Source organism: Chrysemys picta, chromosome 4 (genome assembly GCF_011386835.1).
Source record: "Chrysemys picta bellii isolate R12L10 chromosome 4, ASM1138683v2, whole genome shotgun sequence".
Taxonomy (NCBI): Eukaryota; Metazoa; Chordata; order Testudines; family Emydidae; genus Chrysemys; species Chrysemys picta.
In genome coordinates, this window is record NC_088794.1 from 9,696,636 (window position 1) to 9,711,696 (window position 15,061).

Here is a 15,061-nt window from a genome sequence, read left to right on the forward strand (position 1 = left end):
CTGGAGGAGGGATGGCTTGGGAGCACCTGTTCTGCACTCATCCTGCAGCGGTGGCTCTCATCCTGTGGGGCTGGGGCTGTGTCGTAAATGAGGGGCAGCTGGGCAAAACCTGGGCAGCACTGTGACCTGCTGCGCCAGGACGCAATGCCACTCGGTTTGGATGCCCTCTCAAATAGGGGCTCTCCGGGGCAAACTAAACTGTCCCTTTCCCCTCCCTGCCACCCCAAGGCAACACTGGTAGAAGCTGATTTTTCCAAAAAGCAAGCTTCTCTTGTCATCACGGGACTCCGGAAGCTGGGACTTTGAGGAAAACATCCTATCGTGTTGAGAGAGTTGACCATGCTGCTACTCCAGGCAACAACAGAGACACTGGGGATAGTGTCCCACTCCCAGCCGTATTTGCTGGTTTCAGAGTATTTACATAGGGTGACCATATGTCCCTTTTTGACCGGGACAGTCCATTTTTTAAGCCCTGTCCTGGCCGTCCCAACTTCTCTGGCAAAGGTGGGCGTTTGTCCCATTTGCTCTTGCCAACTTGATCATCAGGAGCAAATGGGAGAAATGCCCACTTTTGTCAAAAAAGTGGGCATGGGCGCTCGGTAGAGCCCCCTTGGGGGGAGGCTAGCCCCTGGCTCTGTCTCTTCCGCTCGCCCCTCCCCCCTGCAGCCGAAGCCCCGAGACCCCTTGCCCCACCCCCGTGGCCAGGGCCATGAGTCCTCCCCGCCCCCGCCCAGAGGAATCCTGAGCGCCCCCCCCGTCAGAGGAGTCCCTAGCCAGCCAAAGCCCCGAGCCTCCCCCACTCCAGCCTGGAGGTGCCCCAGGCCAGCCACAGCTGCCCTGCGCCTCCCCTCCCCAGACCCCCAGCCGCTGTGGGGAAAAGAATCTTCATTATGCCCCATGCAGGTTCCGGGGCGGCTGAGGGGGCAGTATGTGCTACTCAGCTTCCTGGGTCCATTAGTAATCTCTCTGGACTCCAGATTACTGATGAACCCCAGAAGCTGAATAGCACATACTGCCTCCTCAGCCGCCCCGGAACCTGCATGGGGCATAATAAATAAAAAACTTCCCCCCAAAACCCCGCAACCGGGATCTGGTGGAGTGTGGGTGCGGCCCAGGGCGGAAAAGGCCAGGGGACAGTGAGCTAGCCTCCCCCACCTTATAGCGTATGGTAACACCCATTGTTTCATGTTCTCTGTGTATTATATATCTTCCTACTGTATTTTCCACTACATGCATCCGATGAAGTGGGCTGTAGCCCACGAAAGCTTATGCTCTAATAAATTTGTTAGTCTCTAAGGTGCCACAAATACTCCTGTTCTTTTTCCCCAGAAGAAGCTGCACCCGCCACCCATACTAGTGGCCATGCCACCCGCACACAGGGGGGAGGCAGGGTTCGGGCAAGGGGCAGGCAGGGCTCAGGCCGGCCCTGTGCTGGGGGAGGGGGCGGACTAGCCCCACACAGTGTCCTGTTTTCCTTTTGGGAAACATGGTCACCTTATATTTGCAGGCAGCAGGGCTGAAATGTTCAAACTTTTACTCTGTAACCACCAGGGCTAGAAAACGCCCTTTCGCTTTGCTGGGGGTGGCAGGGGAGAGTCCCCCGCGATCCCGTGACTCCAGGAGCTGGGGATTCCAGCAAAACCCCCGCAGTGGAGCGCACGTTCCCCAAATCGGGAAGCTGAAGGGGTAAAAAGCGTGGCGGAGACGGCTAAATCTTTCGGTGCCTGGGGAAAGCAGGCAGTGTTGACAGAGGGACGGAAAATGGAGGGACCTTCCTGTGCCAGCCCCTTCCCGCCCCCCCCCCCCGGACACCTGGGTCCCTCCCGAGCGGGCTTGTGTGCACGGGGGCGAGTCCCCCTCTGCAACCCTCTGAGCGCAGGAGGAGAAACAGCCGCAGAAGCAGGAAATCGGGGGCTGCCGGGGGTGGGGATCGGAGCCCCCAATCCCCCCCCCCCCCCCCGCCAGCTGAGCCAGGTCCGGGGCTGCAGGAGAGCACCGGAGCGGTGTTTTCAGTCTATTGGGGGGGGGGGAGCAATGGCGCTGGCTGGAGATGGGAAAATTGCGACTGATGCTGGTGCAGCGAAGGCAGAAGGGCCCAATGGGCATTTCTGCTCTGCCTGCGGAAAGACGCTCCATGGAGTATTGTATGTAGGGCTGCCAGGGGTCCCGCTTTGTCCAGTCGAAAAAGGGACCGGACCCTCAACATCCGGTTATCGGTGTAACCGCAATCAGCCTCTCCGGCCAGAGGGGGCCGGAGCAGCAGCGGCTGCCCCCAGGAGGAGCTACTAATGGAAAGAAGTGGTCCCAGCCTCCAGCAGAGTGAGGTAGGTTGGGTACTAAGGCTGCCCTGAAGGGGATCCTGTCTGCTCCTCTCCCTCCACCCTCCCTAAGCCATTGCCACTGCCTCAGCCCCTTGCTCTGGGGACCCCTCCCCCTCCCCAATTTCCCCGGCTCCTTGCTCTGGGGACCCCTCCCCCTCCCCAATTTCCCCGGCTCCTTGCTCTGGGGACCACTCCCCCTCCCCAATTTCCCCGGCTCCTTACTCTGGGGACCACTCCCCCTCCCCAATTTCCCCGGCTCCTTACTCTGGGGACCACTCCCCCTCCCCAATTCCCCCGGCTCCTTGCTCTGGGGACCACTCCCCCTCCCCAATTTCCCCGGCTCCTTGCTCTGGGGACTGACTTGTCTGAGCCAGAGCCCGACCGCTGTGCCCTGATTGGGCAGCCAGGTTTCCTAGCCACTCCTCCCAGCCTGGCTCTGCAGGTGGCAGGTGAGTGGGCGGGGGGGGGGGGGAGGAGTTAGCAATGGGGGGGGGAGAGAGAAAGGTGGGGGCTTGGGGAAGAAGCAGGGCCTCAGGGAAAAGGCAGAATGGGACCTGGGAAGGAGCGGGGCGGGGCTGTCCACTTTTCAGCAATTAGAAAGTTGCCAATCCTAGCCCCAGACCCTAACTCTGAGGACCGACCCCATCCCCCCGCACACCCCGCTGTGCCCTGATTGTCCCCACCCCGGTCCCTCGCTCTGGGGACTGACCCCGTCCTCCACCCCACTGTGCCACGGTTCTTCCACGGCCCGATTTCTCTGACACAACACTCAGCAAAGGTTTGAACAACAGGTGCTGTGTGTTAAGCGTCAGGGTAGTCCAGAAAAATGAAGATGATCCTGAGAATAAACCTCTATGACTTGACTCTATGACAGAACCGTGTACTTTAAGGAATGCCAGGTAACTGATATGTAAATATAAACATTTTTCTGTGATGGGGATGTGGTGTTGGATTATGAACTAAATTCTTTGCATTCTCTCTTCTGGGTGGGGTGTTTATTGTTTTAAAGGTTAAAACACCGTTCAGAATATATTCTCTTAATACAGTCGACTTAATATATCAACATGTTAGTGCCTTGTTTTGTTAATCTTGAGAGCAGCTGGTATCAAATGTATATTATATTGTTATCTTATAGTTTTCCCATCATTTTGTCATGGCTTAATAATATTCTCCCAGACATGAAAAATGGTGACGCTGTAAGCACGCAGTCTTAGGTTTCATGTGCTAGCTGCCGCCGTTAGTGCTGTTCTCAGAGTGGTGCTAATGGAATTGATGCAAATAGACAGAGATGGCCTTGCAGAAGCTGGTCAAAACACCTCTGTTAACTTTAGCGTCACTGAAAAATAGCTTATGGCAAAATATAGAGGATAATATAATATAATAGTCTGGTATTAAGGGGACCTAAGCAGTCTCTGGTCAGAAGTATTGACCAGACACCAAAAGTCCAGTTACTGCAATTTTCTATCTCCTTCTAGTGTCCTGTAACAAATAATACTTGAAATTAGAATATATATCTGTCATGACAACATATTTGATTGACTCTTTGAATTAACTTTTTTAGTGCGCAACCACAAGCAGTGGGGAGCAACTGGCCTTTAAAGAGCTAAGTGCCTAGCCAGCAGGCATCAGCGCTCAGCTACGTAGTTAGCGTCACAGCATCCACAGTCGATGCTCTTTTATCTGGCGTCTAAACTGTGCTGCAGTCAGACTAGTGCGAGGTGAAATGGCAACACCTGAAAAGAGAAAGATTCGAAGGCTGTGCTCTTTTAAAGACAAGTGGTTGCAACTCCCAGCGTATCGGAATTGGCTTATGAAGGCAAGTGAAGACTCGGGATATTGTTCTATTTGTTGTGTTCAATTCACGGTTAAGTTTGATTCTGTAAAAGCTATCAAGCATCATGCGGAGACACCGGGTCACAAAATCAAAGTACGAGCACAGGTACGGTCTAGTACTATTGATCAATTCTTCGTAAAGGCTGATACCTCTGAAGAACAACACATGTGCACAGCTGAATTGCTTTTAACATATCATGGAGTTAAACACCAGCACAGCTATCATTCTCAAGATTGTGGAAGCATGTTGTACCGCTCCATTTTCACTGATTCCAAGATAGCTTCCAAAATTCACTGTGGAAGGACAAAAGTGGAGGCTTTGATTGAGAATGTGTTAGCCCCCCATTCATTGAAAATGGTCGTGCAAGACATTGGATCAACTCCGTTCTCAATAGCAATGGATGCTTCTAATAAAGGGAGCACAAAATTATTCCCAGTTGCCGTCCGCTACTTTACTAAAGATAAGGGAAGCCGCACGTGTATCATAGACTTTTTCAAGGATGCCGACGAAACATCAGAGGCAATCGCAAACAACTTAAAAAGTTGTCTTCAAAATGCTGGTCTGATACATAATAAGATCGTGGCGTATGGAGCAGACCATGCATCTGTTAATTTTGGAAAACACAAGTCTGTTTTTGTGCACCTAAAACAAATGTTGGATTTACCAAACCTTGTGCCGGGCCATTGCAGCGCTCACATAGTACACAATACAGCGAAACATGGCTTGAAAATGCTTTCTTATGATGTAGAGCACTTGGTCATCAACGTTTTCAGTGAATTCTCGTCTAGTGAAAAGACTATTAGTGAACTTAAAGAGTTCTTTGACTTCATGGAGACAGAATATTCAGAAATCTTACCCCACATATCTACACGTTTTCTGACCCTTTTCACGGCTGTAGACAGGTTACTGAAGAGTTGGCCAGCACTCAAATCTTACTTTGTGAGCAAAGGAGAGGAAAATGTGTGCTGTGCAATATGGGCCTTCCTTTCTGAGCGAGAGCATGCAGTGTCCGACGATGAAACTCTTACGCTTCCTGAGCTGTACATCTATTTTGTGCACAACATTATGAGCCAACTGAACAACACCAGAAAGGTTCTTGAGAGTGATTACGTTCAGGCAACTGAACTGTATACTACATTCAACGAGCTGAGGAGAGAGATTCAGAATCGACAAGAGAAAGGATTCTATGGGTACAGGGTGACACAGTTCTTGAAGAAACTACCACCTAACCAGCAGAATACGTTTGTTGGAGATGCCCAACGGGCTTACACACGCATGGTACAGTGCCTGGAAAAGTGGTTTGATTTCAGTGAAAACTCATTCTCTAAGTTGTGTGCACCACTCAGTCTGGACAGACCTCTTGACCTAGATGAACTGTGTGCTTTGACTACAAACTTCGACATTCAAGTGGACGGAGATGAACTATTTACAGAAATGTGTATGCTGAATGATGTGCTACCGACCCTAAAGAGTTCGACAAATGATGCTGAATCGACACTGCGTCGGCAGCAACAAGAGCACCACAATGTCTCTGAGGTGTGGGTAGAATTCTTTAAGCGCTGCGAGGCCCCGAACTTACTTAAAATTGTGCAGCATGTGCTTGCTATACCACCCAGCAATACATTTGTGGAACGCATTTTCAGTGTTATGAAGAACTTGCGGACTGATGAAAGGAATCGGCTCCAAGTGGACATGGCAAAAGCTGAGCTGTTCGTGCACTTCAACTATCAAATGACATGTGCCGAGTTTGCTGGATTTTTGAAGACGGGGGCGGCTAAGGAGCTTGTGACAGCAGCAAGAACATATCAGAAGTATAAATTTAAGTCGTTTTTCAATTGCTATTCTCATGAAAGTTCTTTGTGGCTGTACTGGGGAGTTGCTTGCACTGTTTTTGTTTTTTAACTTCTCATGAAGGATAAAGATATAAAGTTTGTATGAAATGATTATACAGCATCTGGTGACGTCCAAACATTTACAACTTGGCACCTAACTGTATATTAAAGCACACACAGAAAAGCAACCTGGTTTTGTGGGTTCTCAGCACCACTGAAAACCTACTTAGCTTTATGAAAGTGTCCAATTGAGGTGCCTAATTTTAGGCAGTGAGGTTTGAAAGGTTTTGCGTAGGTCCTTTAGACTTGATAAGTGATTAGGTTTCAATAGAACAGAATTGATAACGGTATAGTGTTTTTTGTTATGCCTGGAAACATTTAAATTAAACATCTACTTTGGGTTTATGCAAATACTATTGCACAGATCAGATCAAAGAATAAAATCTCACCATCATTTTCCTGTGTACTATGTTACCAAACTCTAATTTAATTATAAGTCAATGGGTAGATTAAGGCCACGTCTCCACTAGAGACATCACAGTGGCACAGCTGTACCGATGTAAGAACTCTCGTGTAGCCGCTCTATGCTGAGGGGAGAGAGCTCTCCCGCCAACATAGAGCACTCTCCCACTTATGCCAGCGAAACTTATGTCACTCGGGGGTGTGTATTTTTTTTTCACACTCTTGAGCAACATAAGTTTTGCTGACATACGTGGTAGTGTAGAGGTGGCTTTACTGAAATCAGGAAAAGCTCAGTACAGTTGTACACTGAAAGAGAGAGAATGGGAAAGGGGAGTGTTAAAAGGCTCTGAGCGTGCTAACTATGATGTTTTTTCCCGAGCCAGATCCCAACCGCTGTCCCCTGATTGGGCAGACAGGCAGGCTTCATGTGAGCTGCTCCCAGCCCAGCTCTGCGGGTGGCAGGTGAGTCCCGGGGAACGGGGGGGGGGGGAAGCGAGTGATGGGGGGTGGAGTGGCAGAGTGAGTGATGGAGGGTGGGAGGGGGTAAAAGAGCAAGGGGGAAGAGGCAGGATAGAGGCGGAGCCTCATGGAAGAGGCGGAGCATCGGGTGGGGCAGGGGTGTCCAGTTTTTAGCCATTGGAAAGTTGGCAACCCTGATTGTATGAGAATGATGAAATACTTTCTAGACTTTGTAACCAAGGAGGACGTTTAAAAAAAAAATACTAAGAATAAACTTTTAAAAATCAGCAGGCCCAGATAAATTGTACTCAAAAGTCCTGAAACAGGTGGTGAGGAGATCTGTGGCCTGCTGTTGTTCATTTTTAATAAATCTTGGAATACTGGGGAAAATCCAGAAGACCGGAAGAGAGCTAATGTTGTGCCAATATTTAAAAAGGGCAAATTGGACAACCTGGGTTACCCTGACATCAATCCTAGGCAGAATAATGGAATGGAAAATAATGTCCGATAAAGAATTAAAGGATGGGATTATAGCTAAGGCCAGTCATCATGGTTTTTGGTGGAAAATGGGTCTTGTCAAACAAATCTGATTTCATTCTTTGATGAGATTACAAGTTTGGTCGAAAAAGGTAACTGTGTAGATGTAATAGATGTAGACGTCGGTAAGGTATTTGATGTCGTAATGTCCAACATTCTGATTTACAATTCAGCCTATACCATATCCGTAAACTACCCACTAAGTGGATTAAAAACTGGCTGACTGAGAGATCTCAGTCGTTAATGGCGAATCCTCATTGAATGACAGTGTTCCGTGTGGGGTTCTGCAGGGATTGGTCCAGCACTTTTATTTCATTAATAATCCGGAAGTAAATACAGAATCACTGCTGATAAAATGTGCTGGCGACTCAAAGACAGGCGAGTGATAAATAATGAGGAGGACAGAACAGTTCTACAGAACGATCTGGATTTCAATAGAGCCAAATACAAAGTTATACATCTAGGAACAAGGAAGGCGGGCCTTGCCCAGAATGAAGAGCTGTCTCCTGGAAAACAGTGACTTCGAAAAGGATTTATGGGTCAGTGAACAAGCAACTCAACGTGAGCTCCCAGTGTGATGCTGTGGCTAAAAGGGCTAATGCGACCCGTGGATGTATAAACAGGAGAGGAGCAAGTAGGAGCAGGGAAGTGGTTTCACCTATGTATATGGCATTGGTGAGACTGACACTGGGATGTTGCAGCCAGTTCTGGTGTCAGCGTTTTAAAAAGCGTGTTGAAAAAATTGGAGAGGGTGCAGAGAAGGCCACAAAAATGATTTACTGCAAAAAATGCCATTGAGTGAGAGCTTAGGGTTTGCCTAGACAAGTAAGTAATCCAGAATAAGGTGGTGTATGTGGGGGGCGGGTGGAGGAGGGGGTGAACATAAAATAGATTAACTATTGATTAAGTCTACATGTGGACACGCTTATTCCAGAGTTAGCTCAATCCACTTGTGTCCAGGGCTGGGATGGCAGGGCAGCTGCAGATCGGGAATGAGAGGCATTGGCAGAGCTGTGTCTGGGGGAAGCTTTGACAGACGCAGACTGGCTCAAGCCAGGACTATTGGCCTCTCTCCCATGAGCCCCTGCAGTGCCCCCTGCTGGCTCTGGGGTCTGTGTCTCCTCCATATCTCGGTGGGGCATTCCCTGCCATCTCCCCTCTCAGACCCGACTCTTCCTAGAGGGTCCCAAGCCCCGGCTCCATATTGACGTGTTTGGTTCTTTCTCAGGTCATGGTGGCTGTGAACGTCAAGGAAGAGAACTCTGAGAAGATGGCATCCCCTGGGGCATTATGGGAATATCCTGGCTTCCAGCAGAAGTGGCTGCAGCCCCATCCTGAGTGTGTATCCCAGGAGGCGGGAGAGGGTGAATCTCCAGGACCCCAGAACAATGCACCACATGTCCCCAGAGAGGTGCCCCAGCTGGGTATGGGGCAGAATGGGGGCGCTGACAAGAGGGGGAGGAGAGTGACCAGAGCTGGGCATATGGAGGCCACAGGCTGGTTCGGGCAGGTCACAATGCTGTGGCCACATTGTGGACGATTCACTGGTCTGCTGGTGTCAGTGCAGGGAGGGGATGTGACTGACCAGCCCCATGCCCCACCCCGAGCAGGGAGTCGCCCCCTTGTCTGAGTTACAGTAGCACCCCCAACAGGATTGGAGCCTTGTCATGCTGGGCATGGCACAGACACACAGTGACCGAGATTGGGACCTTGTCATGCTGGGCATTGCACGGACACATAGCAACCAGGCCCGGGGCCCCGTCGTGCTGGGCACAGACACAGAGCGACTGAGATTGGGGCCCCGTCATGCCAGGCACTGCACAGACACAGTCCCTGCCCTGAAAGTCTCATGTCTAAACAGACAAAAGTTGGGAGAGGAAACAGAGGCACAGTGACGTACCCAGGGTCACACAGCAGCTCAGTGGTGGTGGAGCCAGGAATTGAACCCAGGTGTCCTGAGTCCCATCCCAGTACCTGCCCCGTTAGCCCAGGCTGCATCTCCCCTGCCTTCCCTCCCAACTACCCCTATGTGGCCGCATCCTCTCACAGCCCCTCCTTGTCCCCAGCCACCCCGAATTCTGCCCTCGCCGCACAGTGGAGTTCTGGGCGTTGGGGCCGTCGCTCGCCCTCGTCAGCCTCCAGCTGAGCTGTACCCACCTTTGTTCCCTTCCGTCAGCATTTCTAGCGCTGCAGCCTGAGCTCAACTCCTCTCCCCCGCCCGCGATGGAGATGAGGCGAGGGTCCCTGGAGCAGCCAGCACCGAGAGGGGAGTCCCGGGGGCTGCAGGGGCCGGTGCGGTTTGAGGACGTGGCTGTGACCTTCACGGAGGCGGAGTGGGAGCTGCTGGACGAGGAGCAGACTGAGCTGTACAGGGACGTCATGTTGGAGAACTATTGGACCCTCCAGTCGCTGGGTAAGGGGCTGTGTGTCTCGGGGGAAGGTCTGGGCCAGCTCCTGGTGCCTGGGATTCGGCCCTGGGAAGCCAGCAGCCCAGGGAGAATCTGAAGGAGCTCTGGTTGTTTTAGTTTGTCCCAGAGGAGATAAGCGGTGATGTGATCCCGGCCTGTAAGCACCAACACGGGGAGGGGACTGCTGGGAGGAGAGGGCTCTTTAACATCCAGACAAAGGCAGGGTCTGAAAGGGAGCAGAAGGGAGATGAATTCTGGCTGGGAATTGGGGGCCAGTGTTTATCTGGGTGTGGAATGAACCAGTGGGAGAGCTCCCCTAAGGACAGGGTGGATTCTCCCTCACTGGGAATCTGTCAGTGGAGATGGGGCATTTCTGTCTCAAAGCTCTGCTCCAGCTCAGTGAGGAGTTACTGGGCCGGAGGCAGGAATCGCTGGGGGAGATTCTCTGGCTGGGATAGGCAGGAGGCCGGGCTGGATGGGCACATTCTTCGATTCCCTGGTGCCCAGTGCGCAGTGCCCGCCACAGAGAGGCTGTCATTTCCCATCTAAAAGGAGATCCAGGAATGGACCTGCCTGGTGCAGATCCCCCTTTCTGGGGCCTCCCTGAGCATTGCCATGTCTGCCTGTCCTTGTTCTTGGGGAGGGGCTCTGGTACCGGCCCGTGGCCAGGCTGCCGTCGGGGTAGGGGAGAAAGGATGCACTCCCCTGCCCACTACATACCCACAGCCTCCCTGGGAACGTGGCTTCCCTGTGCACACCCTGATCTCAGGCTCTCCAGCAGGGGTCACCCTTCCCATCGTTCCCAGCGGGTCCCAAACGCCACTTCCCTCCCATAGGGATCGCACCTCCCCCTGTGCCGAGAACCCCACCCATGTCACCTCTGTTCTTTCTCTCCCTCACGCACAGGGTTCCACATTCCCAAGCCAGATGTAATCTCCCGCCTGGAGCAAGGGCAGGCGCCGTGGGCCCCGGATCCCCTGCCCACCCCTAAAAGGTGCCACACTACAGGTAAGAAACATTGGATCAACTTGGACCCGCCATAATCCCGAACACAGAGCTGGGATGCAGCTCTCACACTCGTATTCCATCCCCAGCTGGTCCCTCCGGAGAGACCGTCATGTCCCCAGCCGCCCCTTCATAGCTAGCAGCGCCAGCCCCACTGCCAGGGGGTGTTGTAACTAGACCCGGGTGACATTTTTTGGGGCAAATACAATTTTCACTAAAAAAAAAAAATGCATTTTTTGTGGCTCTGAAACTATTCCTGAATTTGGGTTGAATTCAATTAGTAATTTCAGCTGGAAAAATAACATGGAAAATGCTTTTTAAAAAAAAAAAGGGTCTCAAGGTTTTGAGGTGACCATTTTGAAATGTTTCGTTTCTATTTTTCTGAAGTTTGTCCAATTAACAAATAATAATAAAAGGGTGAAAAACACCCCGAAACAACTGAATTGAAACAAAACCATTTTGAAAAAAATCAATTTTAAGCCAACCAAAAGGTTTCAAGTTCTCCAGTTTGACCAAAGAATTTGAAGAAAAAAAAAAAAACAGTTTTGGTTCAAAACTAAACACATTTTTTGTGGGGGGGGATTTTTTGGTTGAGCCTGTGAACTACACAATCAGTTATTCACTCAGCTCTAATTATAATATAACATCTTTGGCTCCACGGTTGGGAGCGCCTCAACATTTGCAGGCAAATTTTTCGACACAGTTTGGAGAGCGTCGGGGACTGTCTGAGCACAAAGCCAGGAAACAGCTACGCGATGGAGATTCCTGAGCTGTGTCTAATAACAGCTCATTCTCTATCCACCATGAAAATGGCGTGCCACGTCCCCTTCCAATTATTATAGGATGGTTAACTGAGATCAGGGCCCCTTTGTGCCCGGATGGTGCACAGACATACAGTGCCTGAGATCAGGGCCCCAGTGCACTGCCCAGACACAAAGTGAGAGACGGTCCCTGCCACAGAGAGTTTACTCTCTAAATAGGCAATACAAAAGGAAGGATTATTGTTGTTGTTTTCTAGGTGGGGAACTGAGCCTCCGAGAGAGAGTCGCTGCCCTGACTCACTAGATGCATTAAAAGGAAGTAACTTGTGCTGGAGCTAATATGCTTATTATTGTTCTATGTTGCATGCGGTGTCATTGCAGGGGCCTGTCACTCCAGACATTGCACAGATCCTGGACCAGAAGGCAAAGCGCTGCCCTAAGAACCGCAGTCTACAAATACCACCACAGGAATGGGAGCGGGGGAGGGGTTGGAATGGCATCAGCTATATTGGTTCTAGCAGCTGTAATTTCCGAATGCCCCATTCTGTGTTTTTTTTCCATTGGTTTAGGGCAATCCAGGCTGTTTGGCTGAGTCCAGAGGAATCAGGGGTTTATGTGTGATTGACCCAAGTAGAATGGAAGGTCAAATAAGGGACAGGAGTGGGTTTCTCTGGCCCACTGAGAAAGTCCCAGTTGTGCTTCCCTTGCCTGTGGAGTCCTGCCCCTGCTCCGACAGCTGGGTGTAAAATGGCTGGATTTCACTCCAAAACTATGACTTCCACCCTGGGCACTTCAGTTCAGTCGTCTTCTTAGGCATCCGAAAGGGGATTGCTTTTCATACTATATTCCCCCAGCCCCCTCTCCCAGCATGCTTTGTCACAGACAAGGCTGTTTAGATGGCTGTCATGGTGGATGAAGCTTCCCAGAATGCCTTGCCACGGGAAAGACTACAAAGATGGCCAATATAATGGTGGAAGGTTCCCAGGACGGGGCCGAGTTAGACAACCCCTCACGACTGGCTTTCCTGTGTTCCAGCCAACATCAGGGCCACGAGAGGTGGCAAGGAGCTGAGGTGGCGGCAGTAGGAAGCTCCCGAGAGGGTGGCGCTGCCCCATGTCCCCTCCCCACAGCTGGTTAGGGTGACCAGATGTCCCGATTTTATAGGGACAGTCCTGATTTTGGGGTCTTTTTCTTATATAGGCTCCTATTACCCCCTACCCCCGTCCCGATTTTTCACACTTGCTGTCTGGTCACCCTACAGCTGGTGAGCATGTGGGACCAGTGCCACCCCTGCCCCAAATGCGGTAAAAGCTTCCTCACCACCTCGGCCCTGCAGATGCGTCGGAGGAACCGTTCTGGGGAGAAACCATTCCAATGCAGGGCCTGCGGGCTGCAGTTCAGCCGGGGTTACAGTCTGATCAAGCACCAGGCCCTGCACATGTGGAGTGGCCCTACCGGTGCCCTGACTGTATCCAGCCCTTATCTTGTGGGTGAGCTAGTGCAGAGCTGTTAGATTTCTTTTGTACTCGCTTTCTGAGTTTTGAGATGTTAGGAGCCACAGATTCCAACCCTTCTTTCCAAGCGTGAGAGCTAGAAAACTCCCTTTTTTTAAATAAATACATTGAAATTTGCTTGTAATCATAGGACTCTGGCAGCTGAGGATTAAAGTAAACCTCCACATATCAGGACTGGTGATAAGATTGCAACTACTGAAATGTCCACTGACTTCCAGGACCATTGGGTTGCCGTCAGTAAGGGCTGCGGGTGAAAATGATGTGTATACAGAGGGCTTGTCTGCACTACCCTTTAAGTCAATGTAACTTACGTTGCTCAGGGGTTTGAAAAAGCCACCCCCCGAGCGACGTAAGTTAGATCAACTTAAAGCAGTGTCTACATCATGCTATGTTGCGTGAGACGCTCTCCCTATGCCATAGCTTCCGCCTCTCGTTAAGGTGGAGTAATTAAGCTGATGGGAGAGCGCTCTTCCAGCGGCATAGTGCGTCTTCACCAGACGCATTACAGTGGCGCAGTGAGGGTGATTAACAACTGGAACAAATTCCCAAGGGAAGTGGTGGATTCTCCAGCTCCTGATGTCTTCCAAGCCTGGCTGGAGGATACTTTAGCCACACACAGGTCATTGGGTTCAATACAAGGGTAAGTTGGTTGAATTTTCTGGCTTGTGTTACACAGGAGGTCAGACTGGATGGGCTAATGGCCTTAAAAAATATGAAGTCATTCCCCTGGCACCAGCCTGTCTCAGAGGAAAGCAGCCAGGTCACAAAACAACAGCGGGGGCAAGGGCGTACTGTAATGTCCAGCATGCACGCAGTCAGATACTGTACCGGGGGAGCGGTAGAAGCGCTTATGATCACCTGCCAACGAGAGCAACTTTGTTATGTTCTGGACAGGGGGAAAGCTGTGCCCGGAGAGGATCTCTTATTAGCCATCCACTGAGGAGAGAGAGCAAGAGATGCCTGACTGGGTGTGTTCCCTGCCACACACTAGGATTTGTTGTTCATACCACAGTAACCCCTGAGTGCTCTAGTTATGGGTCAGGACCCCTTTGGGCCAAGCGCTGTACAAACACAGAATCCTAGAGGTTACAGCCGAAGTGATTGTGATTAAACTAGTAACCTAGGGGCAACACCAAGGGAAGCCAGTAATGAGATCTGGCCAAGAGCCCCGTGTAGAGCTAAGGGGAGACGTGTTTGTATTGGTGCCTGGGTCTCTGATTTACACAGGCTATGAATTAAACTTCTTGTTTTAATTCTTTTTTTTTTTTCTTGTTCCAACTGTTGTGATGCACTGTGGTTAGGAGCTGGGAGCTGTAACCTAATATAGGTCGACTTAAGTTTTTAGCATAGACCTGGATGTAGGGTAAGTCTGGACCACTGATTCCCCGCTCCAAGTCTGCAGAGACCTGTGGGCTCCTTCCCTTCCCAGGCTGCGATACCCCCACCACGTGGTGCTTTCCTGCAGGACCTAGGGGCTGGGTTTCCCCATTACAAGAACACCTGCAATTCCCACGCACTCCCCAAGTCCCTGCGGGAAAGCAGTACATGGGTGAGGACATCGGGCGAGAAGAAACCACACCGGAGTGAATCCAAATTGTCTGTGCTCTTTGTGCGCAAGGAGGACACCCCCTCCCCAGGGGCAGCATGGGGGGGTGGGCTTGCAGGGACTATAGCCACCCCAACATTTGTGGTTAGCCCCCCCACATAGCCACCGCTTAGCATCAGTCATTCACTGCCCAGCTCTGAAGGCTGAGTGGAGAGCAGCGGCTGCTGGCCAGGCACCCAGCTCCAGTGCAGGTGGGTGTGGCTGCCCACAGTGACCCCCTCCAGCCTGGGCTCCTGGGCCCCTCCATGGTCGAGGATCCCCCAGGGCTCCGCTAGCCCCAGAGCCGTCGCCCCCCGGCGGCTGTGAGCACTGCCAAGGGGGT

General features: G+C 51.3%; 1 protein-coding gene across 13 annotated transcripts; it reads left to right on the forward strand.

Moving 5' to 3' along the window:
* The first annotated feature begins 154 nt into the window (after positions 1–154).
* On the forward strand, positions 155–14,386 carry LOC101952564 (uncharacterized). Of its 13 annotated transcripts, none has more exons than XR_010600881.1 (9): positions 155–2,324; positions 3,100–3,220; positions 3,883–5,966; positions 6,833–6,911; positions 8,674–8,869; positions 9,622–9,858; positions 10,760–10,861; positions 12,001–12,752; positions 12,881–14,386. XR_010600881.1 is itself a non-coding variant. In XM_065594273.1 (8 exons), exons 3-8 carry the CDS (start codon positions 4,045–4,047, stop codon positions 12,057–12,059), a joined length of 2,595 nt encoding a protein of 864 aa, XP_065450345.1. In that variant the 5' UTR covers positions 155–2,324; positions 3,100–3,220; positions 3,883–4,044; the 3' UTR covers positions 12,060–14,386. The 13 variants fall into 13 exon arrangements, 7 of the variants coding, with proteins under 7 accessions (XP_065450345.1, XP_065450349.1, XP_065450350.1 ...); XR_010600884.1 differs by having other exon boundaries at positions 8,674–8,783; XR_010600882.1 differs by lacking the exon at positions 10,760–10,861.
* The last annotated feature ends 675 nt before the right edge of the window (positions 14,387–15,061 follow it).

What these genes read in the sequence shown, in the direction of transcription:
- LOC101952564 (XM_065594273.1), top strand. Translation starts at nt 4,045, where the DNA reads ATGGCAACACCTGAAAAGAGAAAGATTCGAAGGCTGTGCTCTTTTAAA. An exon ending in CCCAGCTCTGCGGGTGGCAG is followed by an intron (nt 6,912 to 8,673) that starts GTGAGTCCCGGG and finishes GTTCTTTCTCAG; the next exon opens with GTCATGGTGGCTGTGAACGT. An exon ending in TTGGACCCTCCAGTCGCTGG is followed by an intron (nt 9,859 to 10,759) that starts GTAAGGGGCTGT and finishes CCTCACGCACAG; the next exon opens with GGTTCCACATTCCCAAGCCA.